General features: G+C 47.6%; 1 protein-coding gene across 3 annotated transcripts; it reads left to right on the top strand.

Annotated features, from left to right (window-relative positions):
- Positions 1-7,746: 7,746 nt before the first annotated feature.
- LOC125543598 (Tetratricopeptide repeat (TPR)-like superfamily protein) lies at positions 7,747-15,815 on the top strand. Of its 3 annotated transcripts, XM_087546787.1 has the most exons (4): positions 7,747-10,679; positions 10,779-10,869; positions 15,088-15,204; positions 15,363-15,815. In XM_087546787.1, the coding sequence occupies exon 1, from the start codon at positions 7,822-7,824 to the stop codon at positions 10,459-10,461; it is 2,640 nt and encodes an 879-aa protein (XP_087402913.1). In that variant the 5' UTR covers positions 7,747-7,821; the 3' UTR covers positions 10,462-10,679; positions 10,779-10,869; positions 15,088-15,204; positions 15,363-15,815. The 3 variants fall into 3 exon arrangements, with proteins under 3 accessions (XP_087402913.1, XP_048562944.1, XP_087402912.1); XM_048706987.2 differs by lacking the exon at positions 10,779-10,869 and having other exon boundaries at positions 7,747-10,674; XM_087546786.1 differs by lacking the exon at positions 10,779-10,869 and having other exon boundaries at positions 7,747-10,674; positions 11,526-15,204.
- Positions 15,816-16,095: the final 280 nt, after the last annotated feature.

Raw genomic sequence — 16,095 nt, 5'->3', positions numbered from 1 at the left:
ACTTGCCGGTAACGAGATTGAACGAGGTATTGGGATACCGACGATCGAATCTCGGGCTAGTAACATATCGATTGACAAAGGGAATTGCATACGGGGTTGATTGAATCCTCGACATCGTGGTTCATCCGATGAGATCATCGTGGAGCATGTGGGAGCCAACATGGGTATCCAGATCCCGCTGTTGGTTATTGACCGGAGAGTCGTCTCGGTCATGTCTGCTTGTCTCCCGAACCCGTAGGGTCTACACACTTAAGGTTCGGTGACGCTAGGGTTGTGAAGATATGTATATGCAGTAACCCGAATGTTGTTCGGAGTCCCGGATGAGATCCCGGACGTCACGAGGAGTTCCGGAATGGTCCGGAGGTAAAGAATTATATATAGGAAGTGCTGTTTCGGCCATCGGGACAAGTTTCGGGGTCACCGGTATTGTACCGGGACCACCGGGAGGGTCCCGGGGGTCCACCGGGTGGGGCCACCTATCCCGGGGGGCCCCATGGGCTGAAGTGGGAGGGAACCCAGCCCATAGTGGGCTGGGGCGCCACCCCCCAAGGGCCCATGCGGCTAGGGTTGGAGGGGAAACCCTAGAAGGGGCGCCCCCTTGCTTGGGGGGCAAGCCCCCCACCCTAGGCCGCCCCCCCCTAGTAGATCCATCTACTAGGGCCGCCCCCCCCTTGGAACCCCTATATATAGTGGGGGAGAGGAGGGACTTCATACACCAGCCCCTGGCGCCTCCCTCTCTCCCCGTTACGTCTCTCTCTCGTAGTATAGGCGAAGCCCTGCTACTGTGACGCCCTGCATCCACCACCACGCCGTCGTGCTGCTGGATCTTCATCAACCTCTCCTTTCCCCTTGCTGGATCAAGAAGGAGGAGACGTCTCCTGTCCCGTACGTGTGTTGAACGCGGAGGTGCCGTCCGTTCGGCGCTTGGTCATCGGTGATTTGGATCACGTCGTGTTCGACTACATCATCACCATTCTTTGAACGCTTCCGCACGCGATCTACAAAGGTATGTAGATGCATCCGATGACTCATTGCTAGATGAACTCCTAGATGGATCTTGGTGAAACGAGTAGGAAAATTTTTGTTTTCTGCAACGTTCCCCAACAGTGGCATCATGAGCTAGGTCTATGGGTAGTTCTTCTTGCGCGAGTAGAACACAATTTGTTGTGGGCGTAGATTTGTCAACTTTCTTGCCGCTACTAGTCTTTTCTTGCTTCAGCGGTATTGTGGGATGAAGCGGCCCGGACCAACCTTACACGTACGCTTACGTGAGACCGGTTCCACCGACTAACATGCACTAGTTGCATAAGGTGGCTGGCGGGTGTCTGTCTCTCCCACTTTAGTTGGAGCGGATTCGATGAAAAGGGTCCTTATGAAGGGTAAATAGAAGTTGACAAATCACGTTGTGGCTTTAATGTAGGTAAGAAGACGTTCCTGCTAGAACCCTAATTCAGCCACGTAAAACTTGCAACAACAATTAGAGGACGTCTAACTTGTTTTTGCAGCAAGTGGTTTGTGATATGATATGGCCAAAGTTGTGATGAATGATGAATGATCTATATGTGATGTATGAGATGTTCATGCTATTGTAATAGGAATCACGACTTGCATGTCGATGAGTATGACAACCGGTAGGAGCCATAGGAGTTGTCTTTATTCTTTTATATGACCTGCGCGTCATTGAGAAACGCCATGTAAATTACTTTACTTTATTGCTAAACGCGTTAGCCATAGTAGTAGAAGTAATAGTTGGCGAGCAACTTCATGGAGACACGATGATGGAGATCATGATGATGGAGATCATGGTGTCAAACCGGTGACAAGATGATCATGGAGCCCCAAGATGGAGATCAAAGGAGCTATGTGATATTGGCCATATCATGTCACGTTTATTATTTGATTGCATGTGATGTTTATCATGTTTTGCATCTTGTTTACTTAGAACGACGGTAGTAAATAAGATGATCCCTCATAACAATTTCAAGAAGTGTTCTCCCCTAACTGTGCACCGTTGCTAAAGTTCGTCGTTTCTAAGCACGCCGTGATGATCGGGTGTGATGGATCCTTACGTTCACATACAACGGGTGTTGACGAGCCTAGCATGTACAGACATGGCCTCGGAACACATGCAAAACACTTAGGGTTAACTTGACGAGCCTAGCATGTACAGACATGGCCTCGGAACACAGAAGACCGAAAGGTCGAGCATGAGTCGTATAGAAGATACGATCAACATGAAGATGTTCACCGACGTTGACTAGTCCGTCTCACGTGATGATCAGACACGGTCTAGTTAACTCGGATCATGTAATACTTAGATGACTAGAGGATGTCTAATCTAAGTGGGAGTTCATCAATAATTTGATTAGATGAACTTAATTATCATGAACTTAGTCTAAAATCTTTGCAATATGTCTTGTAGATCAAATGGCCAACGTAGTCCTCAACTTCAACGCGTTCCTAGAGAAAACCAAGCTGAAAGACGATGGCAGCAACTATACGGACTGGGTCCGGAACCTGAGGATCATCCTCATAGCTGCCAAGAAAGATTATGTCCTAGAAGCACCGCTAGGTGATCCACCCGTCCCACAAAACCAAGACGTTATGAACGCTTGGCAGACACGTGTTGACGACTACTCCCTCGTTCAGTGCGGCATGCTTTACAGCTTAGAGCCGGGGCTCCAAAAGCGTTTTGAGAGACATGGAGCATATGAGATGTTCGAAGAGCTGAAAATGGTTTTTCAAGCTCATGCCCGGATCGAGAGATATGAAGTCTCCGATAAGTTCTTCAGCTGTAAGATGGAGGAAAATAGTTCTGTCAGTGAGCACATACTCACTATGTCTGGGTTACATAACCGCTTGTCTCAGCTGGGAGTTAATCTCCCGGATGATGCGGTCATTGACAGAATCCTCCAGTCGCTTCCACCAAGCTACAAGAGCTTTGTGATGAACTTCAACATGCAGGGGATGCAAAAGACCATTCCTGAGTTGTTCTCAATGCTGAAATCAGCGGAGGTAGAAGTCAAGAAGGAACATCAAGTGTTGATGGTCAATAAAACCACTAAGTTCAAGAAGGGCAAGGGTAAAAAGAACTCCAAGAAGGACGGCAAGGGAGTTGCCGCGCCTGGCAAACAAGCTGCCGGGAAGAAGCCAAAGAATGGACCCAAGCCCGAGACTGAGTGCTTTTATTGCAAGGGAAGTGGTCACTGGAAACAGAACTGCCCCAAATACTTAGCGGACAAGAAGGCCGGCAACACCAAAGGTATATTTGATATACATGTAATCGATGTGTACCTTACCAGTACTCGTTGGAAATATGCCCTAGAGGCAATAATAAAAGCATTATTATTATATTTCCTTGTTCATGATAATTGTATTTATTCATGCTATAATTGTGTTATCCGGAAATCGTAATACATGTGTGAATAACAGACACCAACATGTCCCTAGTAAGCCTCTAGTTGACTAGCTCGTTGATCAACAGATAGTCATGGTTTCCTGACTATGGACATTGGATGTCATTGATAACGAGATCACATCATTAGGAGAATGATGTGATGGACAAGACCCAATCCTAAACATAGCACAAGATCGTATAGTTCGTTTGCTAGAGTTTTCCAATGTCAAAGTATCTTTTCCTTAGACCATGAGATCGTGTGACTCCCGGATACCGTAGGAGTGCTTTGGGTATACCAAACGTCACAACGTAACTAGGTGACTATAAAAGTATACTACGGGTATCTCCGAAAGTGTCTGTTGGGTTGACATGGATCAAGACTGGGATTTGTCACTCCGTATGACAGAGAGGTATCACCGGGCCCACTCGGTAATGCATCATCATAATGATCTCAAAGTGACCAAGTGTCTGGTCACGGGATCATGCATTACGGTACGAGTAAAGTGACTTGCCGGTAACGAGATTGAACGAGGTATTGGGATACCGACGATCGAATCTCGGGCTAGTAACATATCGATTGACAAAGGGAATTGCATACGGGGTTGATTGAATCCTCGACATCGTGGTTCATCCGATGAGATCATCGTGGAGCATGTGGGAGCCAACATGGGTATCCAGATCCCGCTGTTGGTTATTGACCGGAGAGTCGTCTCGGTCATGTCTGCTTGTCTCCCGAACCCGTAGGGTCTACACACTTAAGGTTCAGTGACGCTAGGGTTGTGAAGATATGTATATGCAGTAACCCGAATGTTGTTCGGAGTCCCGGATGAGATCCCGGACGTCACGAGGAGTTCCGGAATGGTCCGGAGGTAAAGAATTATATATAGGAAGTGCTGTTTCGGCCATCGGGACAAGTTTCGGGGTCACCAGTATTGTACCGGGACCACCGGGAGGGTCCCGGGGGTCCACCGGGTGGGGCCACCTATCCCGGGGGGGCCCCATGGGCTGAAGTGGGAGGGAACCCAGCCCATAGTGGGCTGGGGCGCCACCCCCCAAGGGCCCATGCGGCTAGGGTTGGAGGGGAAACCCTAGAGGGGGCGCCCCCTTGCTTGGGGGGCAAGCCCCCCACCCTAGCCCCCCCTGGCACCCCTATATATAGTGGGGGAGAGGAGGGACTTCATACACCAGCCCCTGGCGCCTCCTCTCTGCCCGTTACGTCTCTCTCTCGTAGTATAGGCGAAGCCCTGCTACTGTGACGCCCTGCATCCACCACCACGCCGTCGTGCTGCTGGATCTTCATCAACCTCTCCTTTCCCCTTGCTGGATCAAGAAGGAGGAGACGTCTCCCGTCCCGTACGTGTGTTGAACGTGGAGGTGCCGTCCGTTCGGCGCTTGGTCATCGGTGATTTGGATCACGTCGTGTTCGACTACATCATCACCGTTCTTTGAACGCTTCCGCACGCGATCTACAAAGGTATGTAGATGCATCCGATGACTCGTTGCTAGATGAACTCCTAGATGGATCTTGGTGAAACGAGTAGGAAAATTTTTGTTTTCTGCAACGTTCCCCAACACGAGTAGCTCGGCATCCTTTGTACTCTAAAAACGATATAGCGTTCGAAAATAAGCTCAATGGCATTTACCAGACATCCGCCAAGCATGGTGTCTGTCCTAGAGGTCGTCGACTGTGATGGCCTGGCTTATTAGGGATGATATACTACTCATATCAATAAGGAATTCCTTCTTTTCCGGTAGCCCATTCGGACAGAACTCCAAAGTTAAGCGTGCTTAGCTTGGAGTAGTGTCAGGATGGGTGACCGATCGGGAAGTTGCTCCCGGGTGCGCATGAGTGAGAACAAAGTGCGTAGAAAAGACTAGTATTGATCTGTGGGGCCAGTCTAGATCCCGCCAGGAGTAACAACCACCGGCGGGTGTGTCCGGGGCGTTACAAGTTGGTATTAGAGCCGACCTTCGCGGTTACACGGATGGTTGCGGACAGGTGCGTGGTCATGTTGTTCATGACGTTTGTGACCCGTCATGGCACACGGTATGACACATGTACTGGACTGGAAGCACAGACGTATGTGCCAAGAGGGAATGTTCCTTTGGCCCGACGAGGACGTCGGTTCCTCTGAGTGGGGGTGTATGTGATGGCCTGGCTTATTAGGGATGATAGACTACTCATATCAATAAGGAATTCCTTCTTTTCCGGTAGCCCATTCAGACAGAACTCCAAAGTTAAGCATGCTCAGCTTGGAGTAGTGTCAGGATGGGTGACCGACCGGGAAGTTGCTTCCGGGTGCGCATGAGTGAGGACAAAGTGCGCAGAAAAGACTAGTATTGATCTGTGGGGCCAGTCTAGATCCCGCCAGGAGTAACGACCACCAGCGGATGTGTCCGAGGCATTACATCGACAGGGGGGGCGGAGTGTACTTAGGTACAAACGACTCCAGGGTGGACAGCGCCATCGCAGAGGCGAGCAGACGCGTCGGTGCTGGTTGCGGACGTCCGACAATGCCCATGTGGCGCCGGAGACGTATAACACAACGACAAAGGTGGAGGGTGCGGATGCAAAGTAAGGAGAAGAAGGGACATAGTGGAAGGAAATGAGACCGGGAGGGGAATTGGGTGGACCGGGGGTGTCAGACTCTGTTGTCCGAACTCCCGCTACCCCCACCCCCACACACATTGTCTCTAATTTACAGGAGAAAATACATCCCGACCGATCGACGGACCGATACAGACCCGCGATGATGGCTTTCATAGTCTGGACAGTGCGATTGAGACGGATGCAAACGGTTTAAGGGTCAACGTTGGAGCGTTGGAGATGCTCTAACCTCATTGGTTTTTTTGCATCATTTTGGGCCTTCCAAATGTGCCAAATCATTATTAGTACCACGAAAGCCATGGCCTCGCCGAAGGAAATCAAAAGTCAAGTGCGGTCGACCGTGTTGGAGTCTTGGAGATATAGCCGGCCAAACGGGTCGAGCTAGCTGGGCCGCCCAATAGCACGTAGTCACAGCACGGCCTAGGCACGACACCACCCAGGCTAAATGAGCTAGGCCCGACACGCAGCACGCCAGGGGTTGTGCTTGGGCTTGGAGGCTGGGCACGCGGGCCGACACGACACGACCCGTTTATTATTATTTTGTTTTTTTTCTGAATTTTTTAAATATATTTACCATATATAATCAGCTTAATAGGCCTAAAATGGCCCAAATACAACCCATATGGCCAATTGTAAACAGACTGGCGTGCTAAACGGGTCAACGGGCCAGCCCGATTAGCTAAGCGGCCATGCCTGGGCTTGGAGGCGCAACACGTGGGCTCGCACGGCGCGGCCCGCTTACTAGGTGGATCCTATTTAACGCGCGCGTGCGTCCACGAGACGCGCTTTCGCTGAAGCGCAGGAGCACCTGCGTGCGAAGGGCCGCCGGCCCACTTCGTGAGTTAAGTGCCAGCAAACCGGTTTTGGGAACCTTCTAGAAGGTTCCATAAACCGGTTTCTTCCTTTTTTTCTCTTTTGTCGGTTTTCTGATTTGTCCTTTTTTTAATTCTGTTTCTTTTTTCTTTCTCTTTTTTATTTTATCCTTTTTCATTTTTATGTTCCTTTGTTTTAAAAAAAGTTTGAAATTCCATATTTTCTTCATGATTTCATAAAAAATTCATGGTTATTAAATTTTGTTCACAATTCAAAATTTGTTCAGCGTATATTACGGAAATGTTCAATGTATATTTAAAATTTGTTCAGCGTACATAAAAAAATGTTTAGTATGTATTTAAAAACTGTTCAGCGTATATTAGAAAAAATGTTCAATTTTTATTTTTAAATTATTCATCTTATTGGAATTTAGAAATTTCTCTTCATCATTCCAATAATTGTTCACATTTTAAAAGTTTGTTCAAATTTCAAAAATGTTCATAGTTTTAAATAGTGTTCGCGTTTGTAAAATTTTATGCATAATTTTCTATTTTTTTGTTACCGAGTTTTGAAAATTGTTCGAAAAAATTGAAAATATGTTCGGGACTTTAGAGCTCGCGCTGCATATAAACACGTAAAACGTTTCAGCCCGATTGGTAGGTTCTAGACTTCGCGAGTGGGACGTCACGAGTTCGATATCTGGCCACCACGTTTATTTTTGGCGATATTTTACGCGCTGGAGTTCCTGACCTCCAAATGGCCCGGCCCATGTGCATCTACCTTCGGCGAACGCACCTTCGTTTGACGCTAACGAGCGTCAGACAGGGGGTCCCCGCTTACTAATCGTGCCCCCATATAGGCCGTGTCGTGCCTGGCCTGATTAGCATGGGCCGGGCCGGGCCGGCCTGCTTGGCCAGCTCTGCTTGGAGATGCTCCGCAGCCGAATAGGCAAACGAGCGCTCTGTAGTCTGTACCCTGCTCTCCTAGGTTTTAGTGGATTTTCATGGCGGCGGCGCTGCGGACGCCGGCGATTCGCAGTCGCCCCCTCGCCGCCTACACATTTCTCCGGACCCGCAGCGGCTTCTCCACTAACCCACCACCCCCGCACACACCCGCCACTCTCAGCGCCGAGCTCCTCCGCCTTCTCTCCGCCGCCCCCGCTTGGACACACGACCTGGCCCGAGCCGTCTCCTCCACCCTCTCCGCCGCCCCTCCCCCCTCCCCCGATGTTGTCCTCTCCGTCCTCCGCTCCCTACAGAACACCTCTCTCGCCGGTCCCTTCTTCCTCCTCGCCTCCTCCGCCTCCTCTCCCCACTCACTGCCCCCCGAAGCGTATAACGCCGTCCTCCCATTCCTCTCCCACGACCTAGCGGCTCTCGACAAGGTCCTGGAAGAGATGTCCCTCCTGGGCTACGGCCTTCCCAACCCTGCCTGCGCCACTCTAGTCTCCACCCTCGTCCGCTCCCGCCGCCTCGTCGACGCCTTCCATGCCATTGGCATCATGCGGCGGCTCAAGTTCAGGCCGGCGTTATCTGCGTACACCGTGCTGATTGGTGCTCTGGCTGAGGCGCGGCAGCCCGAGCGTGCGCTGGAACTGCTGCGGCAGATGCAAGAGGTCGGGTATGAGGTGGGCGTGCCTCTTTTCACGACGTTGGTGCGGACCCTGGCCCGCGAGGGAAGAGTGGAGGGCGCGTTGATGCTGGTGGATGAGGTGAAGGGGAGATGCCTTGAGCCAGATATTGTGTTGTACAATGTGTGTATTGATTGTTTTGGAAAGGCTGGGAATGTGGACATGGCCTGGAAGTTCTTTCATGAGCTGAGAGCCCAGGGTCTGCAGCCAGATGATGTATCATACACAAGCATGATCTGGGTGCTTTGCAAGGCAGGGAGACTAGGTGAGGCAGAGGAGTTATTTGGGCAGATGGAAGTGGAAAGGGCTGTGCCTTGTGCTTACGCATATAATACTATGATCATGGGATATGGGTCAGCTGACCGGTTTGATGATGCTTACAAGCTGCTTGAGCGCTTGAGGGAGAGGGGTTGTATTCCATCTGTCATTTCATTTAATTCTATTATCACGTGCCTCGGGAAGAAGAGGAGGGTTGATGAGGCACTGAGATTGCTTGATGTCATGAAGAAGGATGCTAAGCCAAATACCTCAACGTATAACATCATTATTGATATGTTGTGCATGGCTGGGAGGGTTAATGAAGCATATAAGATACGTGATGAAATGGAACTTGATGGCCTATATCCAAACTTAATGACAGTTAACATAATGGTGGATAGGCTGTGCAAGGCAAAGCTGCTCGATGAGGCCCATAAAATATTTGAAAGTGCGAGTCAGAGAGGTTGCAATCCTGATTCTGTGACGTACTGTTCCCTTATGGATGGCCTTGGAAAGAAGGGAAAGATTGATGAGGCCTATAGGCTATTCGAGAAAATGTTGGATGCAGGCCACAATGGTAATCCTGTGTTATATACTTCCTTGATCAGGAATTGCTTTCTGCATGGAAGGAAAGAAGATGGGCACAAGATCTTCAAAGAGATGATCCGTCGAGGATGCAAGCCTGATCTCATCCTACTTAACACATATATGGATTGTGTTTTCAAAGCAGGTGAGATTGAAAAGGGAAGAGCAATTTTTGAGGACATCAAGAGTTATGGGTTTCTTCCTGATGTTCGAAGTTACTCCATTTTGATTCATGGTCTCACAAAAGCTGGTCAGGCTAGAGAAACGTCCAGTATTTTTCACGCAATGAGTCAGCAAGGTTTTGCACTTGATGCTCGGGCTTACAATGCTGTTATTGATGGGTTATGCAAATCTGGAAAGGTAGACAGGGCCTATGAAGTTCTCGAGGAGATGAAGCTAAAACATATCTCTCCAACGGTTGCTACATATGGATCGATTATTGATGGTCTGGCCAAGATTGATAGGTTAGATGAGGCTTACATGCTTTCTGAAGAAGCGAAATCGAAAGGAATAGAATTGAATATTATTCTGTATAGTTCTCTCATAGATGGCTTTGGGAAGGCTGGCAGGATAGATGAAGCTTATTTAATTTTAGAAGAGATGCTGAAGAAGGGTCTGACTCCAAATGCTTATACATGGAATAGTCTCATGGATGCTTTAGTGAAAGCTGAAGAAATCAACGAGGCCCTTATTTGTTTCCAGTCAATGAAGGAAATGAAATGTCCACCAAATACCTATACATACAGCATTCTTATAAATGGCCTTTGCCGGGTACAGAAGTACAACAAGGCTTTTGTGTTCTGGCAAGAAATGCAAAAACAAGGTTTGATCCCAAACGTTGTCACTTACACAACCATGATCTCCGGGCTTGCAAAGGGAGGGAACATAACAGATGCTTACAACCTATTTGTGGGGTTCAAAACCAATGGTGGAGTGCCTGACTCTGCATGTTTCAATGCTCTCATAGAGGGTATGAGCAATGCAAACAGAGCAATGGAGGCGTATCACATTTTTGAAGAAACTCGTCTAAGGGCATGTAGAGTCAATGTGACGACATGCGTCAGTCTTTTAGACGCTTTGAACAAGTCTGAATGTCTCGAGCAAGCTGCAGTCGTTGGTGCAGTTCTGAGTGAGATTTCCAAATCCCAGCATGCTTCTAGATCCTTGTAATATTCAGGATCTTGTATTGTGACACACTGTTGCAGAATTTGCATCTCTGCTGTGACTGAGTTGATCTGGCTGTACTGTTTGTGCTTCTTGGTCACTTGATATGGGAGTTTTTATGTGGCTTATAATATATTTTTTAAATGGCTGAAATTGAATGCATGCCTGCTGTGCTGCTGTTTGGAGAGAAGACATTCTTCTGCAGTTCCCTTGATTCTGGTAAGGTTCTGATCTTCAACTTTATATATCTGCTTCTAGAAAAGAAGAAAAATCCAGTCACTATGCCTAATCATATGTTGGAACCAATCTTTTTACCAGGTAAGCTGATGATTTGAACCCTCCAAGTTAGCACATTAACTTATTTTGGAACATCGTATCAAACCTTAGCCATATGAACCACAATTAATGCAGAAGGTTTAGTTTGAATATTTCCCTCCTTGCTGTTTTTTTTAAACATTATTAGAATTTAGGGACAATCTTCAATATTTTACCATTTGAAATGACGAAAGTTAGCCAAATCATAGTATGGTGTGCTCTAGACTTCCCTTCATTGGTGTTGTCGAAATTTCCTATGAAGTTCCTGTGAAATTCCTTCACTCCAAACAGGCACCGATCACATGATTTGAACAATGGAGTTGAGTTCATCATTGATGATAAATAGTTGAGTTTGGTAGCTCGCTGACCAATGTTTTTGGCATCTTGCTTTTATTTTGCTGTATTAAGTTGATTTAGTTTGAATATTTATTATTTTGCCTCCTTGCTGTTTAACTTTTCAAAACATTTGAATTTAGAGACAATCTTCAGTATTTTGCCATTTGGAATGTTGAAAGTTAGCCAGATCATAAGATGATATGCTCCTCTAGACTTCTCTACGTTGGTGTTTTCGTTGAAAATTCCTGTGAAATTCCTGCATTTGAAATAGGTGCCAATCACATGATTTGAGGAATGGAATTGAAATTTCATCATTGATGTTAAAAATTTGAGTTTGTTAGCTTGCTGTCCAATGTTTTTGGCATCTCGATTTTTCTCTTGCCGTGTAAAGTTGATAGTACATTTGCTGCTTATGTTAGGGCCTCTCAAACAATCGGTTCTGGCTCATGAAATCTGTTGAAGTGTGTTGTATGTGTGGCCATGCGGCCCAGGCCCATATAAGCCATGTGGCTGGCTGACCTAGAGAAAAGAGAGAAGGGGATCGAGCTGTCTGGTGAGAAGCGCCACTAGAAACATTGCCACTGCTGCTGGTACGCTCCTCCAAATCCCACATGGTATCAGACCAGGCTGCAGCGGCGCCGGTGGTGTAGTCCGGTGGGAATACAGGGCGAGTGCGGGGAGCTGGGCTTCGACCGCAAGGCGGCTGCGTGAGGAGGTGTGTGCAGGGATGCACGAGTGGAGCTGCGGCGTGCTGCTTGTGGCTGGAGGAAGAGAAGAAGCAGCGGGAAAAGGCGAAGGCCACACGCATGAGGCTGCACAATAGACACGGCCAATCAGTTTTCTGATTTCTCCTTGTTGATTCTGCTGCAGCTCGTGCTGAAGCAAGAGCAGGAAGCAAAGAAGAGGAAAAGGAGGCTTGCGCTGCTACTGTTGGCTACTGCTGCTAAGGGTGCTGCTGGAGCTGCTCTTGCTGAAGCTGTTTGCTGGAGTTGTTGATTGGAGAGGGAAGGAGGCAGCACTGGAGGTGACACTGCTAGGAGAAGAAGAGGTGGCGGCTGTTATGGGGAGCGAAGTGGGGCTGCTGCGTGAAGGCGGCATGAAGGCAACTGCAGGCTATGGTGGTGTTGAGGGGGAGTCAGTGTGGCTGGGAGGAGACGATGGCCTGAAGAGGACACATGTGCCAGGCGGGTGTGAGCTGTGCGAGGCAGAGGAGGCAACAGCGAATGGCGCTGGTTTGCTATGAACATGTGCAGCAAGTATGTGGCAGCAGGCGTGTGCTTTGCTGCTTTCCATCGGCGAAGTGATGCAGGAAGTAGAGGATACGGGTGAGATAGAACAACATGATAGCCAGAAGGATACTAGTCTTCCAAGTGTGGCTCATTTATCTGTACAAATGAGGGCAAGACTGAAAAGGCCACAATTGCTGCTCACAGACCTGATCTGATCTGGAGCGGATTCTAGACTCTGGCGCTTCTAAACATGTTGTAGCCTTGCAGGTGACTTCAGGGAATTTGAGTCATTTGATCAGCTCACTCCCTCTCAAAGTAACACAATATGTACTGCTGACAAGACTTTAGCCTTACATGTGCCAGCTTTCCCGGTCAATTTGTTGTCTATGAGTGCTCTAATTGACGAGGTGAACTGTAGGATAACCGTTGACAGAGAAATGAGCTTTATTGAGGGCAGACCAACTGGAAGGAGGATTGGGACTGAGGGTAACTGTTGACAGAGAAATGTGCTTTATTGAGGACAGACCGACTGGAAGGAGGATTGGGACTGGAACAAGGCCTAGAGGACCGTGGTACATGGACCATGAGGGGTGTGGTCAGATGGGCAGCTCAGTGTTTGCGGCAATTGTGGAAGAAAGCGAGTCCTAGGCGATGAAACGTCACTTCATGTATCCTTTGATAAAAATGTACAAGCTATGTATGATGTAATGAATGGGGTAGGTAAGAACAAGCTGAATGTGATGCGTGTGAGTTTGCTAAACACATGAGGACGTCTTATGCGAGTAAGGGACTCAGAAGTATATCCCCATTCATACTTGTTCACTCGGATATGTGGACAAGTCCTGTGGTGTCATTAGTGGTGTAAAGTATTTTGTGACCTTTATTGACTGCTACTCACGCATGACATGGATCTATTTGATGCGTCACAAAGATGAAACTTTTCAATGCTTCAAGAATTTCCATGCCTATGTGAAAATCACTTCAATGTTCTAGTACAAGTGATAAGAAGTGATAATGGCACTGAGTATGTGAATAAAGTGTTTGGGACTTTCTTATGAGAGGAAAGGATTTTGCATCAAACCTTATGTCCAGACACTCCTACTTAGAATGGACTGGCAGAAAGGAAGAATCGACATATTTTGGAGGTTGCTTGATCACTGATGTTCAACAGTTAAGTGTGGCGGAGATGCGCATGTTGAGATGGATGTGTGGCCACACAAGGAAGGACCGAGTCCGGAATGATGATATACGGGATAGAGTTGGGGTAGCGCTGATTGAGGAGAAGCTTGTCCAACATCGTTAGAGATGGTTTGGGCATATTCAGGGCAGGCCTTCGGAAGCGCCAGTGCATAGGAGTGGTAGATGAGCAAAGCTCCTCTAGATAGTCTCATACACTTTGCTAACCCTAATTCGGAGCTAGGAGACGAGTACTTAGTCCAAGGGGTAAGTTGGGGATACATGGGTCGAGGCTCCTTTCTCTGCGCACAGGCAGGCCGGTTGTACCGGTTACCCAGGCGATTGTACCGCTTGGTGCGGTTGTACCACTTTCCTGGAGGCGTGTGTTGAAGTGGAGACCAGTAGTACCGGTAGGACCGGTTGTACCGGTCGAGCTGGGGCTGTAGGAACAACAGGGATGCTACCGGCCTTGAACCGCTCAAAACAGTAGGTTTGCCGGTCGGAGCGGTAGTTGGAGCGGTAGTGGATCGGTACTTGACTGGTTGTACCAGTGTTTGTGGGTTGGGCACAATTCCTCTCCATTTTCTTGGGGTCCATCTTGCTCTTTTCCTTTACCTCGGCTGATTCCTTGGTACCTAAGCACACAAAGTGTCTCCGTTTGAGGTAGTAGTCATGTCTCAAGTGGGTCAAAGGGAAGTTCAACAAGGAGAGAGTTAACCTCGGTTTTGATAGCTCTTGCACCGGCTCTTGTCATCGGTACACTTGGTGCTTGACGAGTCGGTGTGGTGTCCATGGGGATGACAGAAGGATTCTCCACATCATCTCCCCCTCCTTGGGAAAGATCCGTCCTCGGATCGTTTAACTTCATCACCATGATAGGGAGATATGCCCTTGATGTTGAAGATGTCACGTTGTACTTGTCGCGTGGAATGTCGATCTTGTAGGCATTATCATTGTAGCGTGCTAGCACCTTGAGTTGGCCAGATCCGGCAATTTTATTGGCAGAACAGGTGATGCTCATTGTTGACTGTTTTTCATAATTTAAAAAGTGCTTGGTTCTAGGTCTCATGGTATTGACATTCAGATTTTAGGCACAGTTGTTTGTCGGAACAAAATATTGCTACCTTTGAGGAATATGATGTGTACATGAGTTACATATTACAATGGTCACTGAGTGAGCTACAAATTTAAAGCTTGTAGACAAAACATGCCAGTATGTGTCTATAGTCTCAGTTCTCGCACACAGAGTTAAGCATTGAGTTGATTTGCTATGATAGGATCCACTACTCGAAAAGATGCTGCTTCTTAGAGTGGATGTGCCTATTTCTGTTATATATGAATAGATTGTTATGGTTATGCCAGCGGCTTCTGTGAGGACTACTATTCATTTAGCCCTGTCTAGTTGTGCACGAAACAACTGTCTGATTCTGAATCTATCCTGCTGTACTATTTCTAGACTTGCAGTGTTGCTAATGTTCAGAAATAATTCATGGACTGCTTCCTGTTTGGTGCTGCCTTCAAACTGTTACTTTGGTAGTGCCTTCTTCCATCGTCTACTGACTATTTGTTCTTCCAGGGTGACCTACTGACCTTTGCTGGGATTTTCCTGTGTTTGTTTGGCGGAGCAGCTGATTAATAGCTATTCAGAGGAAGTAATCGATAGGTAGAGGCGTTTTGATTCCTGTTTCTTCAGGTGCTTACTCTTCCTGCAGCTTACTTTTATTGTCGTTACTTTTTAGCCCTTGCCTACTTACATCTGTGCGTGTACTTAAGTCTAATGGTGTTTTCTTTGGGTTCCTTTCCTATCCTGTGTTGGTTGGGATGTTTTCTGTTGTTGCTTGGTTACTGCAGGATGTTTGTGTTCCACTCTTCATATGTCCATTTGTTGGAGATGATTGCTTTTCAGTGTCGTTTGCTCTCCCACTTCTACCTACGTGAGGTAGCTGGCGATGGTTCCGTACTCGGAGGGGTGGAGATTGAGGTTGCGGTTGTCCAGCAAGGAGCAAGCATAAGAGGCTTTTCTTTGGGTGTGCATTTCGGCTGGCTCACGATGCCCCTTAGAAGAGGTTGGTTGCTTTCTGTTAGGAATTAATTAGCACATGCCTATTGTTGCTAATTAACGAACAGTTATTAGCAAAGGGTGTGTCCAACCCCGAACAGTCATGTCCTTTTCTCTCTCTAATGCCAACAGGCACCTGTTCTGGAGAGATGATGCCTTCAAACAGGCACCTCTTCTTCCCATCTCTTTCAGATGTATATATACTTGAGATTCAATATAAACCAGGACTAGTCACTTTTATTCAATCTCGTTTTACTCTAACACCTTAATAGTCACGTTGCTTTCCATCAGAGAGAGATAGGCCATGCAGAAACTGCGGCCACGACAAGCCGTGGAAGCACGGGAGAAGATATGCGCCTGGGCTCCAGGGCATTCACGGCGGTGACGAGAATGCATCAGTTTGCATGCATTCGTACAAGACATTGAAATTGGAGAAAGCAACTTGGTTGTCTTTTCTCATTACTAGATGACTCGTTGCGCCCATGGCGCAAAAAGCGACAGCACGCCACTAATTTAAAATTAACT

The sequence above is a fragment of the Triticum urartu genome, chromosome 3A, assembly GCF_056163025.1.
Source record: "Triticum urartu cultivar PI428250 chromosome 3A, HENAU_Tu73, whole genome shotgun sequence".
NCBI classification, from domain to species: Eukaryota; Viridiplantae; Streptophyta; class Magnoliopsida; order Poales; family Poaceae; genus Triticum; species Triticum urartu.
This window is presented reverse-complemented; position numbering and strand designations above follow the sequence as displayed.

Coding starts and splice junctions, on each gene's coding strand:
- LOC125543598 (XM_048706987.2), top strand. CDS start 7,822: ATGGCGGCGGCGCTGCGGACGCCGGCGATTCGCAGTCGCCCCCTCGCC.